We start from the raw sequence: 23,710 nt of genomic DNA on the forward strand, positions 1-23,710 counted from the left end.
CTGAGACAGAATGTGTGCACTATGATGCGCAAATGTAGTCCTTGTGATCAAGGTGATAGCTAGTACATATGTGCAAGTATTGTCTGCATTTCAGCATTCACACTGACAAGACCTCTACGCTGCAGTCAAGAGTGAAGAACTGCAAACTGATTAGGGTCCTAAATGAATGCAGGCTCCAACTTAGCATGTTGTTGCACTCAACATTTTATTTTAGTGTGGAAATAATTGTGCTAGGACCAAACAATCCAGTGATCAATAGCATGAGCTATTGGGATAAGATGACATGTCAACCATATCAGCAAACTTTACACCTGAACCTGCTATTGATCACCTCTTGCAACAAGCATGGGTGGTCTTGTGGATACAGCATCACTTCACTGAGCAAAAGGTCTGGTTCAGTCCCAACCAGAGTCATCCAGTGAACAGTGTTAAAAGATTGTAATTCCTATTAGTCTGGTGGTGTTCACAACTGGGGCTTAAAACATGGCCTGGTCTGCAGAAATGCAGCACGCGGTTGGGTATCCATTATAAACTTCTGTCCCACTTAGACAGAGCAGCCAACTTAAGTCCACTGGGTAAAGAAACAGCTACTCACACAAATGTGCATACTGTAGGTGAACAATGGGGAGCTTGATACTGTGTGGTTAGTTCATGCGTGTGCATATCGTAAGGTGTACTATGCAGACACCATACTGCAGCAGCATTACAAGATTATCTATTTTAAGCTTGATATGTTGTAATAAACAAACAAACGTTAAGTTAGGTAACTCTGCTGTGACTGAATTACCTCCCTTTGTCCATGTGTTTCGTGGGCGCGGCCATCAGTGTTATGAACGCTGTTACGCGGGTCAGGCTGACGAAATCTCTCTGTCATTTGTTATTATTTGTACATGTACTGACAGAAAGTAATCACCGAAGACAATTCTACAAAGATGAAAGTCTATACGGACGTTGGGAATTTCCAGACAGTGAAGTTACTAGCTGCAGCAGCAACAGCCGGCGTGGATGTCCAAGTGGTGGTGACAAATAATGGTAAACGGTGATGTTTTCTTCACATACGGTTTGTGTTAATGAATCTATACGTCGTCATTGGTTCCGATTTTCTTTGCAAGTGTTTGCAGAATATGGAGCAAAATTGCCTGCCCATTCAACAGATCTCTAATTAATTTGCACGAAAATGATTGATTATAAATACATGCTTCCAGTCTTCTTTGCTTAAACATGTTTACTGAAAAAAAACTCACCAAGTTTTCTGCCATTCAGGTTCTTTTACTTAAATTCCTGGAAAGTAAAGAGAGAAAATTTTCTGATAAAAAATGATGGTCATGACAAATAACTGACGGTGAACTTTTGATCTTTTCCTAACAAAATTATTGAATGTGCCAGAATTCTGTTGACAAACATATACAGTATTTCACCCTACCGTCCATCATCTTTTCGCCATTGTAATCATGTGTTTTCCAGAGAAGGTGGTTCCATATCTCACTTGTAACAAACTTCCAGTACTGGAGCCTGAACCAGGGGAGTTCATTTTCTCTCCAAATGCAGCAACCAGGTTTGTACAAAACAATTTTTTGTCATGTATATCAACTCGAAGTTGGCAGTGGGTTCACCCAGTGGTGAAACACGTGTTTAACAATGATAAAAAGATATGTTCAGAGGATTGTCAGCAGTTTTATTGGCGAAAAATACTTGTACATCCATTATGATGAAATTGATAAACTTAGTTGTAGCTGAAGTGCAAAGTCAGTTCCTATTTTCTCCTACAGACACAAACTCATATGCACCCATTCTGAGGGATGATTAGAGCTAACATACTTCACTACAGAGCTAACATACTTCACTACAGAGCTAACATACTTCACTACATACTCTTCAGACACAACAAACATGGGTATGAATGTCGGACCCATTCCCTCCTACAGATAACACCTGTCACTGTGTTATGGACTGCCTAGCATCATAAGGACCTGACTATATCTGCTTTTCCTTTGTTTCAGATATCTACTGAGTTTGGGCAGTAAGATTATTGACGAGGCTGGCGAGAAGAAATGGGCCGAATGGGAGAGCTCGGAGCTGTTGGTGAGTTTGATGAAGGGGAAGATTGCTAGAGTGATTTAGTTTAGTTTTACCCTGCACTCAGCAATATTTCAGCTGTATGGTGTCGGTCTGCGAGTGATCATTTCTGGACCAGACAATCCAGTGATTAACGGCATGAACATCAGTCTTCACAATTGGTATGTGATGACGTGTCAACCAAGTCAGTGAGTCTGACCATCCAATACCATTATTTGCCTCTTACGACAGGCATAGCTTACTGAAGATCAAATGTAACTCAGATCTTCACAGGTTTCAGGATTGTTAGAGCAGGGTGGTGGAGCACAGATGAGATACTAGTGTTGAGTATTGTTTGTATCAGTTATCTGGATACATGATAGATACAATAAGAAAACTCTAAAATGTGAACTCACTGTGGGTACAGGTCATTAAAATCTGTTTTGTATCTGTTTTGAGATATTTCAAAATCTTCATTACTTTAAACCAAATGCGATATGTATGAGGGAATTGTAAGATCTATCATGTCTATAAAAACCTGTACCCAATCCGCTTGTCTTGTAACAGAAAAGCTTCATGAAGTTTGTGTTCAAGGCCCCATTCCAAAGAATGGTTGTAGGCCTACAACTCTTCTATCCCATATTATAACAGGTGTGACCATCTTATTACTACCATCACTTAGTATAACAGGTACTGGGCACTGTTTCATTCAGAGAATGTTAGTCCTTTAGAAGATCATTATGCCCACTGCATGGTTTTAATTATTATGTTATCATAGGGTGTTTTAGAGAAAAAAATTCACCTTTCAGCCCGTTGTGGTGCCCCTCCTGGTGAGTGCTCTCGGCCAGGGCAAGCAGGACAAGGCCCTTGAGAAGACCCTTCAGCCACTTCTGATGTATCTGGAGGCCAATCTCAAAGGGAAGAAGTTCTTGGTTGGGGTGAGTTGCATTCTGCTTGTGTCAAGAAAGTTCCACCTTTATGAAATGAAGTAATTCTGATGACTTTTGACACGTGGCAGGGCATTCTGGTGAAGAGTGAAATTTAGTCAGTGTCAGTTACTGCTTTTGACGTATTACATGAGAAATAGATGAATCTCTAATGCCTTGCAATGAAACATTGTTGGCTATATCTGAATTGAGACTGTACTTGAAAAGTTATATGTGACTGAAGATCTGGGGCCCGTTCCTCAAAGCGATCCTAGAACTATGACTGTCGTAAGTTGAATATAGCATTAGACAGTTCTTATGTTTGTGTTTCAGTCTGGAGTGTCTTCAGCCGACATAATTGTATTTGGTACACTGTTTCCTGTGCTGCTGGGTAATCTAGCTAAAGGTAGATATTGTATGATGCCTTCATTGTTACTGCAGCAGACTAATGAGGACATGCTGGTATTGCTATCTTGTTTGCCCTGTCTACAGTGCTAGGGTTGGCGTCAGTTCAGATTCACTACCCAGAGGGGCGGGGCTTAGACAAGTGGTTAATGTGTTCTCTCATCACACCAGAGACCTGGATACAATATGATTCTCAACATGGGTACAGTGTGTGAAGCCCATTTCCGATGTTCCCCACAATGATATTGCAGGAATACTACTAAACTCACTCACTCACTCACTCACTCACTCACTCACTCACTCACTCACTCACTCACTCACTCACTCACTCACTCACTCACTCACTCACTCACTCACTCAAAACCCAGTCACCCACCCACTAAAGCTTTATCTTTACTCATCATTACAAAGTCAGAAGGAATGTGAACATTAGCAACGTGCAGTGTATGTCTGTGGGGTAGCCTTGTGGTTAAGGTTTTCACACATGACATACTGATCATACTGTGAACAAACAGGGATGTGCACTCGTAGATTGGTGCAAACAAACCAGTCTTCGCATTTGTAACAGTAGACTTATTATGTGCTTTGCCAACAATGGACTCAGTGCGGTAGATTATGTATTATGCTCTGTATATATGTTGCATCAAGTTGATAACCAGATTGAATCATCACATGTACCTGTAACTTATGCAATTGAAATAGGCAATACTCCATGTGTCAGTCATATTAACAGGGATTGGGATAGAGAAATTTGGCATTGGGCCATTTTCAGGATAATTAGCCATTGGAATTTGGAATGGGCCACTACCCTTGTATTAATAGTAAACTTCAATATTTTAATGGGCCATTATTCATTCTAATGTGCAAAATGGCCCATGGTCCATGCCTTTCCCAATCCCTGTATTAATGAAATCTGTCCACAACACCGATATGTATGGAAAGACCAGCTTGAATGAGAAAATATAGACAATTGGGACTCTGCTTCAGATAATGATCATGCTTTGCTTTATCAATATCTTAATTCTGGCAAAATAGATCTTGCTGTCCAACATTTTACTAAACTTGTGTGAGAATGTGCGTGTAAATTCAAGAAAAATATCACCCCTCACAGGAATATGATAAAGGGAGATAACTGGTTTGATCATCAATGTAGAGCCGCTTGCACTAAAGGAAGACAACTATTACATGCATTTCATGCTTTCAGCAGTTGAGTGGCAAGAGAACCTTACGTTGCAGCCAGATCTTTCTACAAAAACTTATGTATATAAAAACTTCTGTGTGCCAAGTTAACTGATTCTTTATTGCTGAAGAATAGCACGCTTTTCTGGTCAACAATTAAAACCAGACCACATGTTCATAACTAACATTACTCCCAAGGAATGGGTTACTTATTTGCAATCACTGTTTCTTGGCTCTAATTTCAGTGTGGCTAAGGTCGACTTTTATATTATGTTTATGATTTTGTTGACCTGTCAATAGAAGCCAGTAGGGATGTTACTTATTCAGATAGAACTATTAGTATTACATTTGAAGAAGTATGAAACACAGTTGACTGTGTGTACTCGAGTAAAGCCCCGGGATTTAGTGGTATCACAGTTGAGCTTTTTAAAAAGGTACCTTCCGTTTGTACTGATATGTTAGTTGATTTGTTCAATTCAGCTCTGTCGTCTGGAACGTCCCCTCAGGAATGGACTTTGGGAGTCATACTCCCCATTCATGAAAAGGGCAGCATTAATAAGCCTGCAAACTATAGACCTGTGACATTATTAGAAATATCTGGTAAAATATTTGCAAAGGTTATAAGTCTTAGGTTAGATAAATGGGTTAAAGATGAAAAGTGATGGTTTTTGGAAAGGCGGTAGACTAAAAAATGATCTAGTCTCGTCCTATAACTATCTTGGAGTCGACTTCTCTTCTTCCGGATCATGGTATATTACACTGTAAGAGCAGGCGATAAAGGTTCTGTCAGTGCTAAGGTCAGGAATCCCAAACTTAATGAATGTTTCATGTCGGCCCTTGATGCATATCTTTGATGTCAAGATTAATCCCATCCCAAAGTTATTCAAGTTCATGCTTGTCGTAAGAGGCGACTAACGGGATCGGGTGGTCAGACTTGCTGACTTGGTTGGCACATGTCATCGGTTCCCAATATTTGCACACATGTTGTTGATCACTGGATTGTCTGGTCCAGACTCGATTATTTGCAGACCGCTGCCATATAGCTGGAATATTGCTGAGTAAAACTAAACTCACTCACACACTATTCAAGTTCATGACAAGTTTTGAAAGGACATTTTACACGTAAACAGGACTGTACCAAATACTGCAGCTAGAGGCAAACTTGGACTGTATTGTGTTAAGGTGACTCAGTATGTTATGATAATCAGTATTAAAATGTATTTGCTCTGTAAATCTGATGCATTATTACCTGTCTTGCTAAATATATCTTCTCCTCGCATTAAAATGAAATTGCAAAGTTTCTGAAGTTAATATGATACATGTATTTGTATATGTATTCATTATAGATATATGTAGTCATTTCAACCGGTGCTTTATAAAGGAACGCCACTTTTATGTTGCCTGTACATGTAAAATGGGTCAAGGGTACATCCCCTTGTACTGTTTCTGTTGCAATGCCCATTTTATCCAGACGTAAGAAGCAGCACTGTACCTATCTGTTATTGTGCTTTGCTGTCTTTACAAAAATGTGTTTGTGTCTGTAAATCTTATACTAAGTACTTTATTAACTGCCTTGCAAAGGAAGTTTCCTTCGCTTCAAAAACGTGCAAAGCTCAAGTCAAGATGATAACATGTATTTATTACATATGTATTCACTACACCTATGTGTATCCATTGCAATTGGTGCTCCATAAAATAACGCTATTGCTATATTGCTTGTATATGTAAAATCATATATTTCTGGCTAAAGAAATATCACACTCATGACAGTGAAGACCTTGGGTTGATTCCCCACATGGGTGCAATATGTGAAGTCCATTTTTGATATCCCTGTCATGATAGTGATAGACTTTTGCTAAAAAAAGGCATAAAACCACACCCCCTCACTCCTGTAGATACCCTGATCCTTACTGTGACCCAATAAGCCAGTTTCACCTATCCCAAAACTGCTGAACAGTTGACAGTGACCAGTTTCTCATTGTCTTTATAGTATCTGTACCAATTTTTTCTTATACAATACTGCAAGTATTCTGATTTGTACAGACATCGTGAAGGAGTGTCCATCTATCCAGGCTTGGGGGCAGACAGTGGCTGGTCTCACACAGGTGGAGGGGGCATTCAAGCACGTCACAGAAGGGGGGAATGTACAGTCCCTAAAGGTAAGATTTATGTAACTTTCAGATATTTCTAATTCATAAAGTAGCCCAGAGAATTCAGACACTAAATGAAATGTTAGCAATCTCACTGTAAATTTCCAAAGGGCAAAGCTAAATTTCTTTTTGAGTCCCAGTGAAATACTTGGAAGCAATCAGTTTGTAACCTTTAGTTCCATAAGCTTGTGCTGCTGGTAAAAATACTCTTTCCTCCTGCAGGCATCACTGCTTGCCCAACCAGTGCCCCCTGCAACCAACATCAACACTGCCAAGTTATATAAAGGGCCACAGGGTCAATCAGCAGAAAAGACTCAACCCCAGATTGCCAAACCTGCTGCCCCAGTGGACGAGTTTCAGGTGAAAACAAACTTCTCATTGACATGGATTCCCGGTGCATCACACTGTCATGTGACACACCATAAAGAATACATCATGATCTATGAAACTGCTATTAAAACAATTGTCTTTTATCTCTCCTGCCTTTCGCACCATGTTTCACCATTACAACGATGATATTACAGATAACTTAGCATTATTAGGAATGATTTTTCCTCATCCTGACTGGTGCTTATTATGCTTATTTCCTCCCACTATGTGAAGTTAGTGGAACATTTGAAATCCCTTGAAGTTCCCTTCAAATTGAATACACTCACCCACCGGAAGCCTCCCTTTCCTGCCAATATGGTCACATGACCAGCCATGCTTGTGACTCTCCTTTATCCGATGAGGGCATTTGGGGGCACTTTGGTTCCGGATACGGCGATATGTTTTTGCTTATATTTCGGTCCTTTAAACTGAATTGTGACATATTCAATTTTTTGTTGTATTTATTATCATCTCAAGTCATGTCTAATAAATCGGTTGATTCTGCGTCAAGTAACTGTATGTTGACCATGACATTCATGATTTTAGTGATCAGCCAGACATACCCAGGGGCATGGTTGAGATAACATCGAGAGTTCATCTAGATCACAGAAGAGGACACTGTCCGAATTGGGATCCTCACAGCCCAACAAGCTGAAGTTGGCATCATCGTCTAAGACTAAGTCTTCAACTACTAGATCAGTGCTGAAACTAAACTCTATGGCTTCTTTGAAGTCCTTCAGTGATGAGATTGTCCCTTCTGAAAAACGTCACATCTATGATAAACCTCCAATACAACTTCCTGAGGTACAGATCATCAGCACTCCTGATCAAAGTTCAGCTTCTGCTAGACCTTCATAGTCTACATCAACAACAACTCTACAACCTTCAGAGAGTCTACTATTTCCTACGCAGACATGTACAACATCTACACCCAACACAGCCTCTTCATGCAACAGTTCACTACTCATATGATGAACCTGATGGACTGCCGTTTTGAAGAGCAACGGAAAGGCCAGTCATCAGCTACAACTACAGTCGCTATGTGACGGTTCATGGGCCGCATTAGGTCCGTCGGCAGAAGACGATTCATCGTATGAACACTCCCGTTTACAGAAATCATCGCTGTCATACGCTGGATGAATCTCTTACTCGTGGATGCTACTACAGCCACAAGCGTTCACGGTCTGCATTCCCTGTGCTTCAGAGGCACTGTCATTCATCTTTTTCATCAGATGCGGATTCACAGAGGCGTGCGTGAAGGCATTCGGATAATAACAGTCGTTCCAGGGATGCACACAGACAGGAGGATCAAGCCTACTTTTGCTGCATGAACATTATTTCCCACTCATGATTGCATTCATGGAAGGACAGAAAGGATTCGCTGGACAGGGAAAGACATCACCCATCTCCATCACCATAGGAATCCCTCTTCTGCAACTCGGAGATCATGTTGTGGATCGCAGCCAGGTTGTAACTCATCTTACCATCAAAGGACTCCAATGAAGCTCTCACCTATAAGATGATTAACGAGCACATCAACAAACGGACATTTCTTCCAATTGTGCCGATATCTAGGATCCTGGAAACTTTGTCAGCAGCCTTCCAGATGGCGACCAAGTACCAGCAGCAACACATTGCGGTCTTCAGCACTCATCGATTCCCACTACATCACATGGGACTATGAAAGCACCCAACGTAGATGAGGTCTACAAACTCATCATTGAGACTTGCAACAGGTTCTACGAAGTGGAGGATAAGCGACTGGCTCAACTGGATACAACCACTCGGCATATCTTCTTCAGTATCGCCAGTTTCAGAGTTATCAATGAGGCTCTCAACTCCAAGTTCAGCAACACGGAGACTGAAGAAGATAAGAAGATGATCCTCTTTGTGTTCACCACTCTGAAGAATGATCAACAATTCATCTCAGAGCATCTAGCCTCTACATCTGCAAGATTGAATCTACTACTACACCGACAAGGATTATTATCAGCATCATCTTGGGGTGACAGCTTTACTAAACCCTTGTATTGAGCTCCCTGGTCATTATATCTACAGTATTCAATGGCAGAATCAAGGATGTCGCCAAATCTGTCTCCCAGGAAATTAATGATGACAAAGTCGATAGAAAAATTGACTACTGTCCTCAAGCATACAACGCTCGTTTTGGCAAGAGCTCGTTTCTTTACTCATCTGGAGAAAGGAAGCTCTCCCATGGAACAGGACATCCTGCTACAGGTGCTATAAAGGACGAAAGTACTGAAGATGTCAGGTTCGGAACGACTGGAGTCTTCCACCCACACCCGTTCCCGCACAACCGTCGTGAGTGGGTGGATGTCTACAATGCAAAGGGAAGAATTTGGGACTGCTCAACGACATTTACGTCATGATCATCATACAAATGATACCTACAAGGTCCTGCTACAGGCAGCACTACTGCTCTTAAGGGAGTGACCATTCTTCGTGTAGGCCAGATATCAGTGAGACAAGCTAGCCAACGCCATATCAACTCTACTAAAAGAACTACATCTGGATCGACTAACACCAGGATTCTACTCCCTAAAACTCCAAGGAAACTTTTCAACTCATCTACAACATGAAGGAGTTCAACAAGGATTATCAACAGAAGCCAGAATGGTTCAGAATGATCCATCTACCAGAGTTGTGGCATCTCATCCATCCAACGAATTATCTAGCCAGCACTGACCTACAAGATGCTTACCTGCACATTCAGATGCATCTGGACTCATGGAAATATCTTCCTATTCAACGGTCAGCACTACCAGTGGACAGTTCTACCATTTGGAATATCTTTGGTCCTGTGGCCATTTACTCAGGTCACCAAGCCCATCAAGACAAGTCAAATCAGACAATAGCTGCTAACTCAACTCAGATGGCTTATGAATCTACAGACGTTAGAATTAGAGTGGCAGCAAGATCTTCAATTCCTTAGGATTTGATTACTCTCTCAGTTGAAATGCATCATTGTCCTAGTGGATCAGTGGGTCAAAATTCAGCTGCGATGGAACAAGATCTACTCTTTCCGTTACCACTACAACAGTGGCACTCTCTACTCAGTCTGCTCCCTTCGGCAGAGGATATGACCAGGCGAGGACGTGTACAAATACACCCATTACAACGGATCCTGATTCAGCACCTTAACTCCTCAGATCAGATAACTCTGCTGGACAACTTGAGACCATATCTACTATGGTGGACTCACAGATCAAATGTCTGCACAGGAACTTATTTGCTAAAGTCAGCATACAACAACTATCTCTACGTAGATGCGTCACTACAAGGTTGGTGTGCTCACCTGGACAATGAGTTGGCAGCAGGAATCTGGATGAGTAATGAACGCATTCTTCATATCAACCACCTTGAGATGAAAGCTGTAGTCAGTGCAGTATATCATTGGTCAATAGCATTGAGGAACAAACTCTGCCAGTTCATCCCATCAGGTGAGACACCTATGGAAGAATCCCGCTTTACTTTCTCAGTATGGATGAGAGCTGTTATACTGAGGGCCTACAAAGCAGCAGAACTCGAACTTCTGAGAGCTTCCAAGGGTTCTCACACGAAGTGAGAGCCTTGGGTTTCTGTCGGATTCTGTAAGCAGATAAGCATGAGTCAGGATAAGAAAAATATGGAATTCTCAGAATAAAACTGATAAGTTATACTTATCCTGACTCATGGCGTCCAGCCCTCCCAATTACCCCTCTCAGGCACGCTGAATTCACAGTAATGTTCGTGTTGGGCTTATGAAATTTCGACAGAGTGACAAGCATGGCTGGTCATGTGACCATATTGGCTGGAAAGGGAGGCTTCCGGTGGGTGAGTGTATTGTATGTCTGCTTCAATTAGAAGGGAACTTCGAGTGACTGCGAGTGTTCCACAATCTTCGCATGGAGGGATGAGATAAGCATAATTATTACTCGCCTGTTGAAGATACAGCAGTGTAATATTTTCACTTCTATATTACACTAGTGTAATACCGCTTGACGTATGACTTATGGTTCAAAGTTGTGACGTCACAATGCTAATGTTGATGTCACGATTTTACTAGACCTTGCTTGACTTGAAAGCTGAGAGTCCTCACACTGTAGAGAATTTCGCCGCAGTTTCTGTCAATTTGTGTTGGCAAGTAATAAACAGAATACTAAACTCGCTTCCGTAAAATACCATTTTCATTAAACTCGTTAAAGATTTCGCTCGTCTGATGCCAAATCATTAATTCGCTTAATAAAAATGGTATTACACGGATGGTCGTTTAGTATCCTCTATTAAGCATGAGTCAGGATAATATAAAATATCAATTTTATTCAGAAAAGTACTCTTTTGTGGTGTATCCCATCATTACAAGGAATACCTGGTGTTAATCACACTTTTCTGAGGACATCATAATGTCTGCCCAACAGTTCCTGCAACCAGAAAAAGCTATCACAGCAGAGGAGCTTGCAGCAGGAGAAAAGTTCTTTCTGACCGGTGCTAGCACAAGTCCTAAACCCAGACTCCGCAAACACCCAATGTAAGACTTCACTTATCTTACTTCTTCATTTATTTACCAGAGTATTGTATGTTCATCCTTCAGTTGTAAATATCCAGAACCCTGTGCCACCATTGCTTTGCTTTGGGAATCACATCTCTCTGTTCATTCATACAACTAGCATGACACTGAATGTCACACTGCAGAACTTCTGATAAAGAATGAATGGTCAGAATGGCTCTGCTGAATAAGTGTTATGCATGTAATTCAATGTGGGAGCCATGGATGAGGCCTTGAAATGTCTATAGTAGACAATCTTAAACTATATCAGGAGCCAGCGGTAAGTAAACAGTAATCTGGGTTTTAAGCTATTTGACACAAACAACAGGATTCAAACTCACAAAATATATGTTTGGGTTGTCAAAGGGATGCAAATGTGAACAGCAAATTTTTGCAATTTGAAAACTTTTGTGAGTGTGTCCCCAAATAGCAGTGATATATGAGTATAATGATCTGTGTCAGCATCTGTGTCTTTCAGGCCCTCAACTGTTTTGCTATTATAATTCAAGTACGAAGTGTCTAGTTATTGTAGTAATATACCTTCAGATTACCCTGTGAAGGGGAGAAGAACATCTTCATCACCAGTGCCTTGCCCTACGTTAATAACGTCCCTCATCTTGGCAACATCATCGGCTGTGTGCTCAGTGGTGACGTTTTCTCTAGGTGAGTGCACCGTTTTACAACTACACTGATATGACTACTGATTATAGAATATCAGATATGGTCATGCGAAAATCTATTGATATGTTGTGTAACACTAAGACGCACTCAAGAGAACAGAGGGAATTTCCAAAAGGGCATTCAGAGAGGTAAACAAATACTTTTTTTACCAGAATTGTCACTTTACAGAAATCTAATTGTAATGTGTTCATTTGATTTGGTTTGATATTTCCGTATGTATTATATTTAAATTCCCAATCAACTTTTAGAGGTAAAGACAGACGAGAAAGATAGTGTATCCATTTGTTAGGGAAGAATGGCAATGTTTTTTTGTTATATACTTGGTTTCTGTTCCTGTGTATGCACTCTCAGACACATTTTATTTGAACAAATTAGAGATTGATGTTGATATATATTGACTATTTCTGGTATCTGGCTAGGGAAAACTCCAGATAGTCAGTGTTTTATGTGTATCCATCGTCATGTAGGTTTTGTCGACTGCGGAACCGCAATGTCCTGTATGTGTGTGGTACTGACGAGTATGGCACGGCCACAGAAACGAAAGCCATGGAAGAAGGTCTCACCCCACAACAGATCTGTGATAAATACAACAAACTACACTCAGAGATCTACCAATGGCTCAGCATTGACTTCGACTACTTTGGGAGGACAACAACAAAAGAACAAACTGAGTAGGTGTAATAATTGTCTTGTTTGTGTGATTGTCCAGAGGAGACTTTGTGGGTGAGCTGCTTACTGTATTGATGAGTGTGTGGGTGAGTTGGTAAATGTACAGTTGAGTTGGTGAGTGTATGGTTTAGTATGGATGAGTTGGTGAGTGTATTGGTTAGTTGGCTAGTATACGTGAGTTGGTGAGTATGTGGGTGAGTTGGTAAATGTGTGGGTGAGCTGGTGAATGTATGGGTTAGTGTTGGTGAGTGTATTGGTTAGTGTGGGTGAGTTGGTGAGTGTGGGCTAGTATGGTTGAGTTGGTGAGTGTGTGGGTGGGTTGGTTAGTGGGTTTATTTGGTTACTAAGGCTGAGTTGGTGAGTGTATAGGTTATGTGGTTAGTATGGGTGAGTGTATGGGTTAGTTGGTTTTATGGATTAGTTGGTGAGTGGGTGAGTAAATGTGTGGGTGAGTTGTTAAGTGAATGGGTTAGCAAGAGTGAGTTGATGAGTGTATGGGCTAGTTGGTTAGTTTAGGTGTGATGGTGAGTGGGTGGGTGAGTTGGTAAATGTGTGTGTGAGTTGGTGAGTGTATGGGTTATAATGGGTGAGGTGTGTGTGTATGGGCTAGTTGGTTAGTATGGGTGAGTTCATGAGTGTATGGGTTAGTATGGGTGAGTTGGTAAGCGTGAATTAGTTGGTTAGTGTGGGTGATTTTGTGAGTGTGGGGGTTAGTTGGTTAGCAAGGGTGAGTTGGTTGGTGAGTGTATGCTTGAATTGATTGGCATGGTGAGTTGGTGGGTGTAGGTTAGTTGATTAGTATGGGTGAGTTGATGAGTTTGCATGAGTTGGTAGGTGAGTTGGTGCGTGCGTGCGTGCGTTCTTCATTGTGTGAGTATGTAAATGAGTTGGTGAGTGAGTTGAAAGGAGAGTGGTTTGGAATTTGAATCAGTGACAGGGTGGGTGGAGATTTGTTTGAGTGACATGTGGGAGTTTATGGTGAGCTTGTGGGTGACGGAGATGGTAGATAATGGTCTTAATGATGAATCTGAGTACTGTGATTGACAATCTTTACACCTCTCCCTGTACTGACTGACTTGACTTTTGTCATTTAGAATTGCTCAGGATATATTCTGGAAGTTGTACAAACAAGGCTTCATCCTCAAGGACAGTGTGGACCAGCTTCAGTGTCAGAAGTGTGACAGGTGAGGGGATACCACGCTACCAAACGAACACATGGAAAAGTACTGGTGTCTTGTGTTAAACTGAAACATTGTGTATTTATGCAGATAATTTAATGATCGGTGTTATAGTATTTATAACACACAGATATGTAGACTTTTCAGTGAAATTTGCCTTGACTGCAAATTTGTCTCAATTAACATCCCTTTAAGAGTGTTGAAGGTGATCTGAAAATGTTAAACCAAAATTTTATCCAGAATATGTAGAAAAGCTTTCAAATGAGATGAGTAAAAGAAAACAGGCTTTCATTAAGATATCAACTTGAGCATAGGCACTCACTGAATAGAGAGACACATGTGACTGAGACATGTGGTTTTCATATAGGTTCCTGGCGGATCGATTTGTGGAGGGGACATGTCCACTGTGTGGTTTTGATGATGCGAGAGGGGACCAGTGTGATGGTTGTGGTAAACTCATCAATGCTGTAGAGTTGAAGAAGCCCAAATGTAAGATCTGTGGCAGTACCCCAGTCATCAAGACATCCCAACATCTGTTCCTGGATCTGCCCAAGGTATACCTCATATTCGTCATGCATGGGGAGTGTTAATTGTGTATATAGCTGACTGGCATTATTATTATGTGATCAGTTGAGTATCAGTAACTGTCGGGTGCGTAGCAAACCAGTTTGTTCGTGTCAGCCCAGTAGGTTGCAGAGTTTTATATTCAGATAGGATTGAGGGCTTGCCAACCTTTATAGGAACATTCATGTGTAGACCAAGCAATGCCGGGGGGGATATTGTCGACGCCTCATCCGTCCGTAATCATTTTGTTTCCGGAGCATAACTCAGAAACCGTTCAATATTTTGTGACCAAACTTGATAGATATAATGATCTCAACTAGTAGTTGTACCTTTTGCTATTTACAGAGTTTTGGCATTTTTATTTTTTTTTGGTTTTCCATGGAACATTTTGGTGTTAGTCTAATGGAGGGGCAGGCTTCGTTTCCAGAGAAGAACCCCAAAACCATTCAATGTTTTTCTGCAAAACTTGATAGATATGTGTGGCAGACCCCAAAGTGGTGCCTTTTGCTACTTACAGGTTTTTGTGATTTATTGTTTTCTTGATCTCCATGGAAAAGTTTTGGACTTGGTCTCAAAAGTGAATGGAGGTATGGGCTTCATTTCCGGAGCAGAACTCAGAAAACATTCAATATTTATTAGAAAAACTTGGTAGATATATCAGTCGGAACCTAAAGTGGTGCCTTTTGCTATTTCCAAGTTTTAGTGATGTATGATTTTCTTGGTTTCCATGGAAACGTTTTGGACTTAGTCTCAAAATGGAGGGGTGGGCTTCGTTGCTAGAGCACAACTTGAAAACCATTTTGTATCTTTCAAAAGATCTTGGCAGATATACGAGACTGATCTTGAAATTGTGACTTTGCTGATTACAGATATATGGCATTTATATTTTTCATGAATTCCATGGAAACAATTCAGACTTGGTCTAGAAACACAATAATTAATTGTCGGATGATTTATCCTCTCAAAAATGTTGGGGCCGGGGGGAGCCATTTAAGGCATTCGGAAATGGGCCTGTCCTATTTTGCGCATTGGCGTTGAACTGGCCCAGTACAGGCAAAGTACATAGTGGTAATGGTTGCATATTGGCCCTTTATACTTTGACCTGCTCTGGCCAGGTTATGTTTAATACAGTTTCTGCTATTTAAAACAAGCTGATACCAAATAAAACTCTGAAGAAAGGAGAACACGAGAAAACACAGTTTCATCCTTGCGAGGTTAATGAATAAAAGATGAAAGCATGATGCATTATTCCTTCATTATCCTTATGGATGAGCTTGTTCAATGCAAGTTTTAAAATTCAATTCCCCTGATACAGTTTTTTTAAAGTATTTTCAAACTTTTATTAAGTATTCCGTCTTTTGACGTTTTGTCCAGTATGACGTGATTATCAAACAATCATATACAAGCTAGGCCACATACTGAATTTATGTTCATGAATGAGTCATGTCAACAGGTTTTCCATGATCTAACATGACATTCATACTGAATGTTTCAAACCGCCCTGCAAAATCTTATTGTTCAAAATGTAGCTCAACACTTACCGTTTGTTGGAAATGCAGTATTCATAAGTGCTTCTCAACAAATACCGTTACTTTCTAGTGCCACATTAGGTATATTTACAGTCAGAAATGTGGAAAATATCACACTATACCTTTTGTCCATCTCTCTCGAGCAGACGGCATGGTCCTGAGATAATCCCCCACAATTCCCCAGACAAGAAGTGCACTGTCTATACTGGGTCAGTACTGGGCTCGTACAGTACTGCAGTGAAGTATTTAAGGTAAATGACCATATATTGCCCAATATAGTCTTACCTGTAATCTTATCTGTTTCTTGTCAGGTTGAACCTCAGCTTCGGAAGCATCTAGACACAGTTTTTGAAACTGGAACATGGACACACAACGCACAAGTAATCACATCGTCTTGGATCAGGGACGGCTTGAAGCCTCGATGCATCAGTCGGGATCTCAAGTGGGGAACTCCTGTACCTCTGGAAGGATACACTGACAAGGTGTGCAGTCATGCCTTCTGTAAACTGAGAGGTGCTGACACACCAAGCATATTGAAATATATCAGATGAGTCATCCCATGAGCATGCCCCCCCGTGTCTCCGCACATCCTGCTATTTTCTCATTCTGAAGGGTAAAGGTGGCCGATGTGGTTATGTCATGTGATACCAACACATGACATCACAGGTGGGGATGCCATGTTGAAATCAGCGCAACGGATTGACTGATGTTATCTCACAAGTTCATAATCATAGTGCTTAGTTCAGAATATATTACTGAAAGCATTTTGAATGTCTCATCCTCAATGGATATGTGACCAGTACACTTGTCTTATATATTCACCAACTTTAAATGCCTCTTAAGAATCCTCATTGGATGTTGTATTGTTAAACAGAAGAGATTTCAAGGAGGAATCTTGCATTGGTGCTTTCAGTATAGCATGTTCTTCTTGATAACAAAGGGTGATCAGCTGATTAGACTAAAATATCAACCCCACTACTACTACTAGTCATAAAGATGTAGTGTATAGTTTGTTTTCGAGGAGACTGACTTTCTTGCCCTGACCAGGTGAGACTGAAGGTGAGACAATGTTGCAGGTGTTCTATGTGTGGTTTGACGCTCCTATCGGCTACATCTCCATCACAGCCAACTACACCAAGGAGTGGAAGAAGTGGTGGAAGAACCCAGACAAGGTAACAGTATTGCCCACATGGTGACCACTCAGTGCATGTTCCGAAGTTCTAGATCAGTGGTAGCAATTGATAAACATCAAAATTGTACCCACTTGAGTTTCCAAATAAAACCTCCATGTAGCATTAGATGTCAACAGTATGCAAGAGGGATGTTATGGTTATGGGAAAGATTGTGAGGTCATGTTTATGGTGCTGATATGTGTGCGCAAAGTTGATATGCTGAAGACACAGTTGGCATTTATAGTCTGGTTCATAATTATTGAGAATTTTTCTTCTTACTTTGAGCTATCCTAACACCTCAACTGATTCACTGATACTTAAAACTAAGTAATGGTATAAGGGAGGTAACTCATCTTGGCCTACTGAGTATAGTACAATTAGAGTTACCTCCCCTGAATTTGTAGCAGACGTCATTTTCCTCAGCACTGTCAACAATCTCTGCTATAGATAAAAGAAGGTTGATTTTTGAGTTGTGTAATCAAGGAATTGATGATGTAAATACATTGGCAGAGAGAACAGGAACTCCTCTTTCTACTGTGTATAGGATTAGGAAGAATTTTAAAGAGGGAAAGGATTTTGGGCACCAGAAAGGAGCAGGGAGACCCAGAAAATTGGACTTCTCAGATCGCATCCGGCTGGGAATTTTAGCGTCTAAAAAGCAAAGGGCAAGCATCTCCAACATCAGGTATGAAATGATAGAAAGGGGATCAACAGTTGTATCAAAATCTACAGTTAGAAGAAATTTGATTGATCTTGGATGGGAGAAAAAGACTGGAATTCCTTCTCCTCTTATGAAACAAGAACATAAAGACAGGCGTGTTGAGTGGTGTTTGGCACATGAAAACTTTGACTGGGAAAATGTGATTTTTACTGATGAAAGCTCAATATGGGTATATCCCAATAATGTGAAAATATGGACAAAGTCTGCGTCAGTACCGTTGTATCGACGACCTAAATACAGCCCAAAGTTTCATGTATGGGGAGGGATATCCTTATTAGGAACGACCCCGCTGTGTGTGTTTGAGGTAAATCTGACAAGTCAACGCTACACTAACATATTAGATAATTTTCTCCTTCCAAGTGCACATGTGTTTTATGGAAATGACTGGATTTTGCAGCAAGATAATGATCCTAAACACACCGCAAAACATGCCAAGCAGTCGTTTCAGGAGAAAAATGTGACTGCATTACCATTTCCTGCATATAGTCCTGACTTAAATCCCATTGAGAACATTTGGGGGATGATGAAGGAATTTGTGAATCAAAAGGGGTTGACAAAAATTGAAGACATGAAGAGAGAAGTGGTTCGATACTGGGACAGCATAACTCACGAGACACTAACTTCTCTGATAGGAAGTATGCCTACCCGTCTTAGACTGTGCCGTGAAGCTCAAGGAGACTTGATAAAATATTAAATTGTTACCTACACAACATGAAAAGGTCAGTTCACTTTCACAATACATTCAATTTTATCTGATTTGTTCTCGTTTAATAATATGAAATGCTTTAGCTATTCTCAATAATTTTGAACCATACTGTATAACAGTATATTAAGTGTAACAGAAATATGGTAATTTGTCCCTTTCACGAAGTGTGCCATTCAGTAGTAGTTTTGTTTGTCCATCGGGGTGAGGAGGTAGCCTAGTGGTTAAAGCGTTCGCTCGCCACGTCGAAGACCCGAGTTCTGGTGTCGCCTGCTTTGATATTTTGAGAGCACTAAGAATGTCATACAACTCTGTTGGTGATGTTCTTTCAACGTGTACTATTTATGACCTGTGTGTATGGTGTGTTCAGGTTCAGATGTACAACTTCCTTGGCAAGGACAACGTTCCATTCCACAGTGTCATCTTCCCCAGCACGCTGCTGGGAGCCAACGACAACTACACATTAGTCAACAGCATGGTGGCAACAGGTGGGCATTTTCTGGTGACCAACACTTTAATACAGTGTCAGATTACATGAGGTTTTGTAATAATAATTGCCTTTGAATGTTTAGATGGTATTTGTCTGCTAGATGCTATGGCTTCTTTGAGTGGCATTTCAAATATGCTGGGAAGTACCAGAGTGGCAAACTGTATGGACAAAAGCTTCTTTATTAGGAGAGCTAAACATTTTGATACAGCTTCTTGTGCCGTTGTCAGGCAGTAATATAACATACAGTGATGGCAACGTATGTACACATATATACTGAGTGTAACAAAGAAAGCAAGATAACAAGGTGACTTATGTTCTAATTCGCTTCGCTCAAACGAACATAAATTATTTACCAAGTACAACATACTCGTAATACAGGGTGCTGTCTACCGCGCTTCGAGAGTGAGTAGGTTTATTTCAAAATTGCGATCCAACTGGATAGCCTTCAGTAGTAAACAAAACAACAGCTGTAAAGCCAGGTCTCCACACAATATATATCCCGGAATCTGCTGAAGATGAACGCACGTTATGATACAGTCCTTGAGAATAGCGAAGAAGCATTATCATATCCACCTGGTAAACGTATCAGCTTAAAGCACGGCCTTCTTCACATCCAAGATGAATCAATCCAGATCTGAACTGCTTCTGAAATTAGGTGCACCAATTTTACTTGAAACTTCATCGATAACGATATTAGCTTCAAAGATGACAGACACATCCAAGTGAAAAAAAATAAATAAATAAATAAACCTCTGATTTACTAAGTATTCGGTAAAATAAACAATCATCACCTTAAACTTTTGCAAGTACCAACAAACGTTACGACACATTCGAGCCTACACAAGAACTGACTGCCTGAACATGAAGCAAACTTAACTTAAAACAGTGATCGTTCCGCTCCATAAGATTCATCGCTGTTGGGTCCTTGACTGTATGCCTGTCAGCAGTCCCTGTGTATATACGGCATTTCCTTCTTTTAACCTCTGCTCATCCTCAATGAAACAGCACCATACTTCATACACACTGTCCATAGTCGTAAATGTATAATACGACCCAGTGGCTTAACACGGCCCAGTGGCCTACATTTGCAACAGCCCAGTGGCTTAACACGGCCCGGTGGCCTACATTTGCAACACAGCCCAGTGGCCTTTTCCCCCAATAAAAACATGAAAACCAAGGCAAAGCTACTCGCCTGAGCAACGCGTAGACCTCGAGTGACGAAACAATGTCTTCGTCCCACCTTGTAACCTTCTGTCACGTGACTAAACAAGCACAACTTCTCGTGCAAAGTCTGCATCCACGGTGATCGGCTTTAACTACTGTATTTACCCTAGATAAATTTATTAACACAATGGCCTGGGCATTGATGTCATGAAGAAGCCATTGGGTAGACAATTGGTGAAGGCATAGAAGCCGTAGATGTAGAAGTGAAAATGGAAGGTTTAACAATGCAGAGATTTTTATACAGCTGATTGGATTTGGTGGAGGAGATTCTATGGATTCCTAATCAGCAGTCCCCTTGGAGATCTCATGGACCCCATACATTTCACATGAGCTGACTAGTGTTTGTTCTTTAGTACTCCTGTCAACAATATTCAGTCTCCATGTTGACAATTTGCTGATAACCAGTAGCAGACCATTGAGTGAGAGTAAGTTTAGTTTTAAGCCTCACTCAGCTATATTCCAGCAATGTGGCAATGGTCTGTAAATAAGCAAGCCTGGACCAGACAATCCATTGATCAACAGCATGAGCATCTATCTGTGCATTTGGGATGACATGTGTCAACCAAATCAGCGAGCCTGACCACCCAAACCTGTCAGTCGCCTCTTACGACAAGTACAGTTGCCTTTTGTGGCATGCATGGGTTGTTGAAGACCTATTGTAAACCAAAGTCACTGTGTTCTGTAATCTGATTGGTTGAAAAACATGATCAGATAGGATTTGATTCCCGGAAATTGCAAGACTATTCGCTATATTGTGACGTAAAGTCACAATGACATCACAAAAGTGCAGCTCCAGATGCTGCCATGTTAACCAGATGAAACGGCCAGCTGATGACACTTCACCGCTGTACTCTATGTAAAGGAGTGCAGACAGTAAAACCCTTTGGCTTACTTTTTGGTTTACAATGTCGATAAACATCATGTGTTTGCCAATTTCCGGGTGTTATTGAATATTTGAAGCCCGGGAATACATTTGGAACTGATGGAGTCAGCTGAAGGTTTCAAATGAAATATTCCCTGGCTTCAAATACTCAATAACACCTGGAAATTGGCAAACACATGATGTTTATCCTCCTAATTCAACCCCAGATCTACATGGGTCACCAGTGATTGACGTCGTAGGGATTGGAGATTAGGAAACTATGCATCCTTTAGTTTATATTATTTCATCTAATGTGAACCAGAGTACCTCAACTACGAGGATGGCAAGTTCTCCAAGAGCCGTGGTATTGGTGTGTTTGGGGACCAGGCACGAGACACCGGCATCCCACCAGACGTGTACCGATTCTACCTTCTGTACGTCAGACCAGAGTCACAGGATTCTGCCTTCAGTTGGGATGACTTCCTCTTGAAAAACAACAGTGAACTCCTCAACAACATTGGCAACTTTATCAACAGGTATGACCTGCTCACATGTTATAAGGTGAAGACAATAAGGTACTAGTGACTGAACCAGAATAAGACTGCCATCACATCCCACAGTGCCATGTGTAATCACTGACAGACCATTGCCTGTCCTTTGGAGAGAAATCTGATGATTTATCTGCAGTATAAATGTAGGTACTAGAGGGAGATAAACAACAAGCCTACCTCATCTGTCAATTGATGTTCTGGTTAACACATTCGTTTGCCATGCCAAGGACTCATATTCAATTCCCCACATGGTACAATGTGTTAAGCCCATTTCAGTCAATCAATCAGTTGATCAGTCATTGTTGTGATTCTTAATTGTCATATCCTATGAATGAAGATGCTTTATAAAATTGGTCCATATAAACGATAATACTTATAATCTTGTTGAAATTTGACAGCTGGAGCTATACTTTCGAAACCAAAATGATGTGATGCTTTCAGGGCTCTGACGTTTGTGGCTAATTTCTTTGAGGGCGCCATTCAAGACATGAATCTCTCTGTGGAAGACAAGCAGTTGATCGCTCTCATCAACAGGGAGCTGGCCACATACGTTGACAACATGGAGAATGCCAGGTGGGTTACAGGTCAGGTGGAACTGACAGTAGGGTGTAGCAGTATCTTGTCGTGTTCCGCATTAGGTAAATGATGTGTTTTATATGATTCCGTTTTTTGCATGCTTCCTGTTCGTCAGCAGCGCTGAACGTGTGGGCATCTCCAAGAATAAACAGTCTTGAGATATTACCGACCTTCGTGCTACTTATTCAAGGGGAACCAGGGTAACAAGACAAATGTAACTGTTAGCAGGGTACCAGGGGCACAGGACAGGTGTATCTGCTAGCTGGGCACCAAGGGAACAGTTCAGGTGGAACTGCTAGCAGGGGAGCAGGGTAACAAGAGAGCTGTAACTGCTAGCAGGGAACCCGGGTAATAGGTCAGGGTAACCCAGGGTGGTATAGATTATGTGGGGTAGCATAGGTTTGTGTAACCTAAAAGTTGGTTAAACCAGGGTGGTGTAGCTCTGTTGGGTAACCCAGGGTAGTGTAGCTCTATGTGGGGTAGGATAAGGTGGTGCAACCCCAAAGTGGGTTAGCCCATGGTGGTGAAGCTCTATGTGGGTTAGCCCAGGGATGTGTAGCTCTATGTGGGTTAGCTGAGGGTGTTGTAGCTCTGTGGAGTGACCCAGGGGTGTTTTGTAGCTCTATGTGGCGTAACCCAGGGTTGTGTTGCTCCATATGAATTTGAGTAGGGTGGTGTAGGTTCTGTGTGTGGTAACCCAGGGTTTTGTAGCTCCATGTGGGGTAACCCAGGTGGGTGCAGCTCTATATGAGGTATCCCAGGGGGTGTAACTCTGTATGAGGTAACCTAGGGTTGCATTGCTGTATGTGGTTTTGTAACTTTATGAGGGGTAGCCCATGGTTTTTAAAGCCCTGTGTGGGGTAACCAGGGTTGTGTAGCTTTGTGGTGTAACCCAGGGTTGTGGTGCTCTATATGAATTCACCCAGGGTGTTGTAGGTCTGTGTGGGGTAACCCAGGGTTTTGTAGCTCTGTATGGGGTAACCCAAGGGGTGTAGTTCTACATGAGGTAACCCAGGGTTGTGTAACTATGTGTGATACCCCCATAATTTTGTAGCTCTATGTGGGGTAATCCAGGGGTTTTAAAGCTTTATGTGGGGTAACCAGGGTTGTGCAGCTCTATGTGGGGTAACCCACAGTGGTGTAGTTCTATATGGCTTTCA

The 23,710-nt window shown here is 41.3% G+C and overlaps 1 protein-coding gene across 2 annotated transcripts in view; it reads left to right on the forward strand.

The window, feature by feature from the left end:
• The first annotated feature begins 775 nt into the window (after nt 1–775).
• LOC137298110 (methionine--tRNA ligase, cytoplasmic-like) overlaps nt 776–23,710 on the forward strand; it is a 28,908-nt gene continuing 5,973 nt past the window's right edge. The window contains exons 1-17 of one of the 2 annotated variants that reach the window (XM_067830191.1): nt 776–1,032; nt 1,465–1,555; nt 2,001–2,082; nt 2,865–2,993; nt 3,315–3,387; nt 6,609–6,724; nt 6,938–7,075; nt 11,503–11,612; nt 12,177–12,293; nt 12,779–12,982; nt 14,075–14,164; nt 14,526–14,712; nt 16,563–16,733; nt 17,328–17,423; nt 19,218–19,335; nt 21,746–21,959; nt 22,416–22,547. In XM_067830191.1, coding sequence (XP_067686292.1) covers nt 933–1,032; nt 1,465–1,555; nt 2,001–2,082; nt 2,865–2,993; nt 3,315–3,387; nt 6,609–6,724; nt 6,938–7,075; nt 11,503–11,612; nt 12,177–12,293; nt 12,779–12,982; nt 14,075–14,164; nt 14,526–14,712; nt 16,563–16,733; nt 17,328–17,423; nt 19,218–19,335; nt 21,746–21,959; nt 22,416–22,547 — 2,168 coding nt within the window. In that variant the 5' untranslated portion in view covers nt 776–932. The remainder of the gene's footprint in view (nt 1,033–1,464; nt 1,556–2,000; nt 2,083–2,864; nt 2,994–3,314; nt 3,388–6,608; nt 6,725–6,937; nt 7,076–11,502; nt 11,613–12,176; nt 12,294–12,778; nt 12,983–14,074; nt 14,165–14,525; nt 14,713–16,562; nt 16,734–17,327; nt 17,424–19,217; nt 19,336–21,745; nt 21,960–22,415; nt 22,548–23,710) is intronic. The other variant, XM_067830189.1, reaches the window with a different exon arrangement.

Source organism: Haliotis asinina, chromosome 10 (assembly GCF_037392515.1).
Source record: "Haliotis asinina isolate JCU_RB_2024 chromosome 10, JCU_Hal_asi_v2, whole genome shotgun sequence".
NCBI lineage: Eukaryota > Metazoa > Mollusca > Gastropoda > Lepetellida > Haliotidae > Haliotis > Haliotis asinina.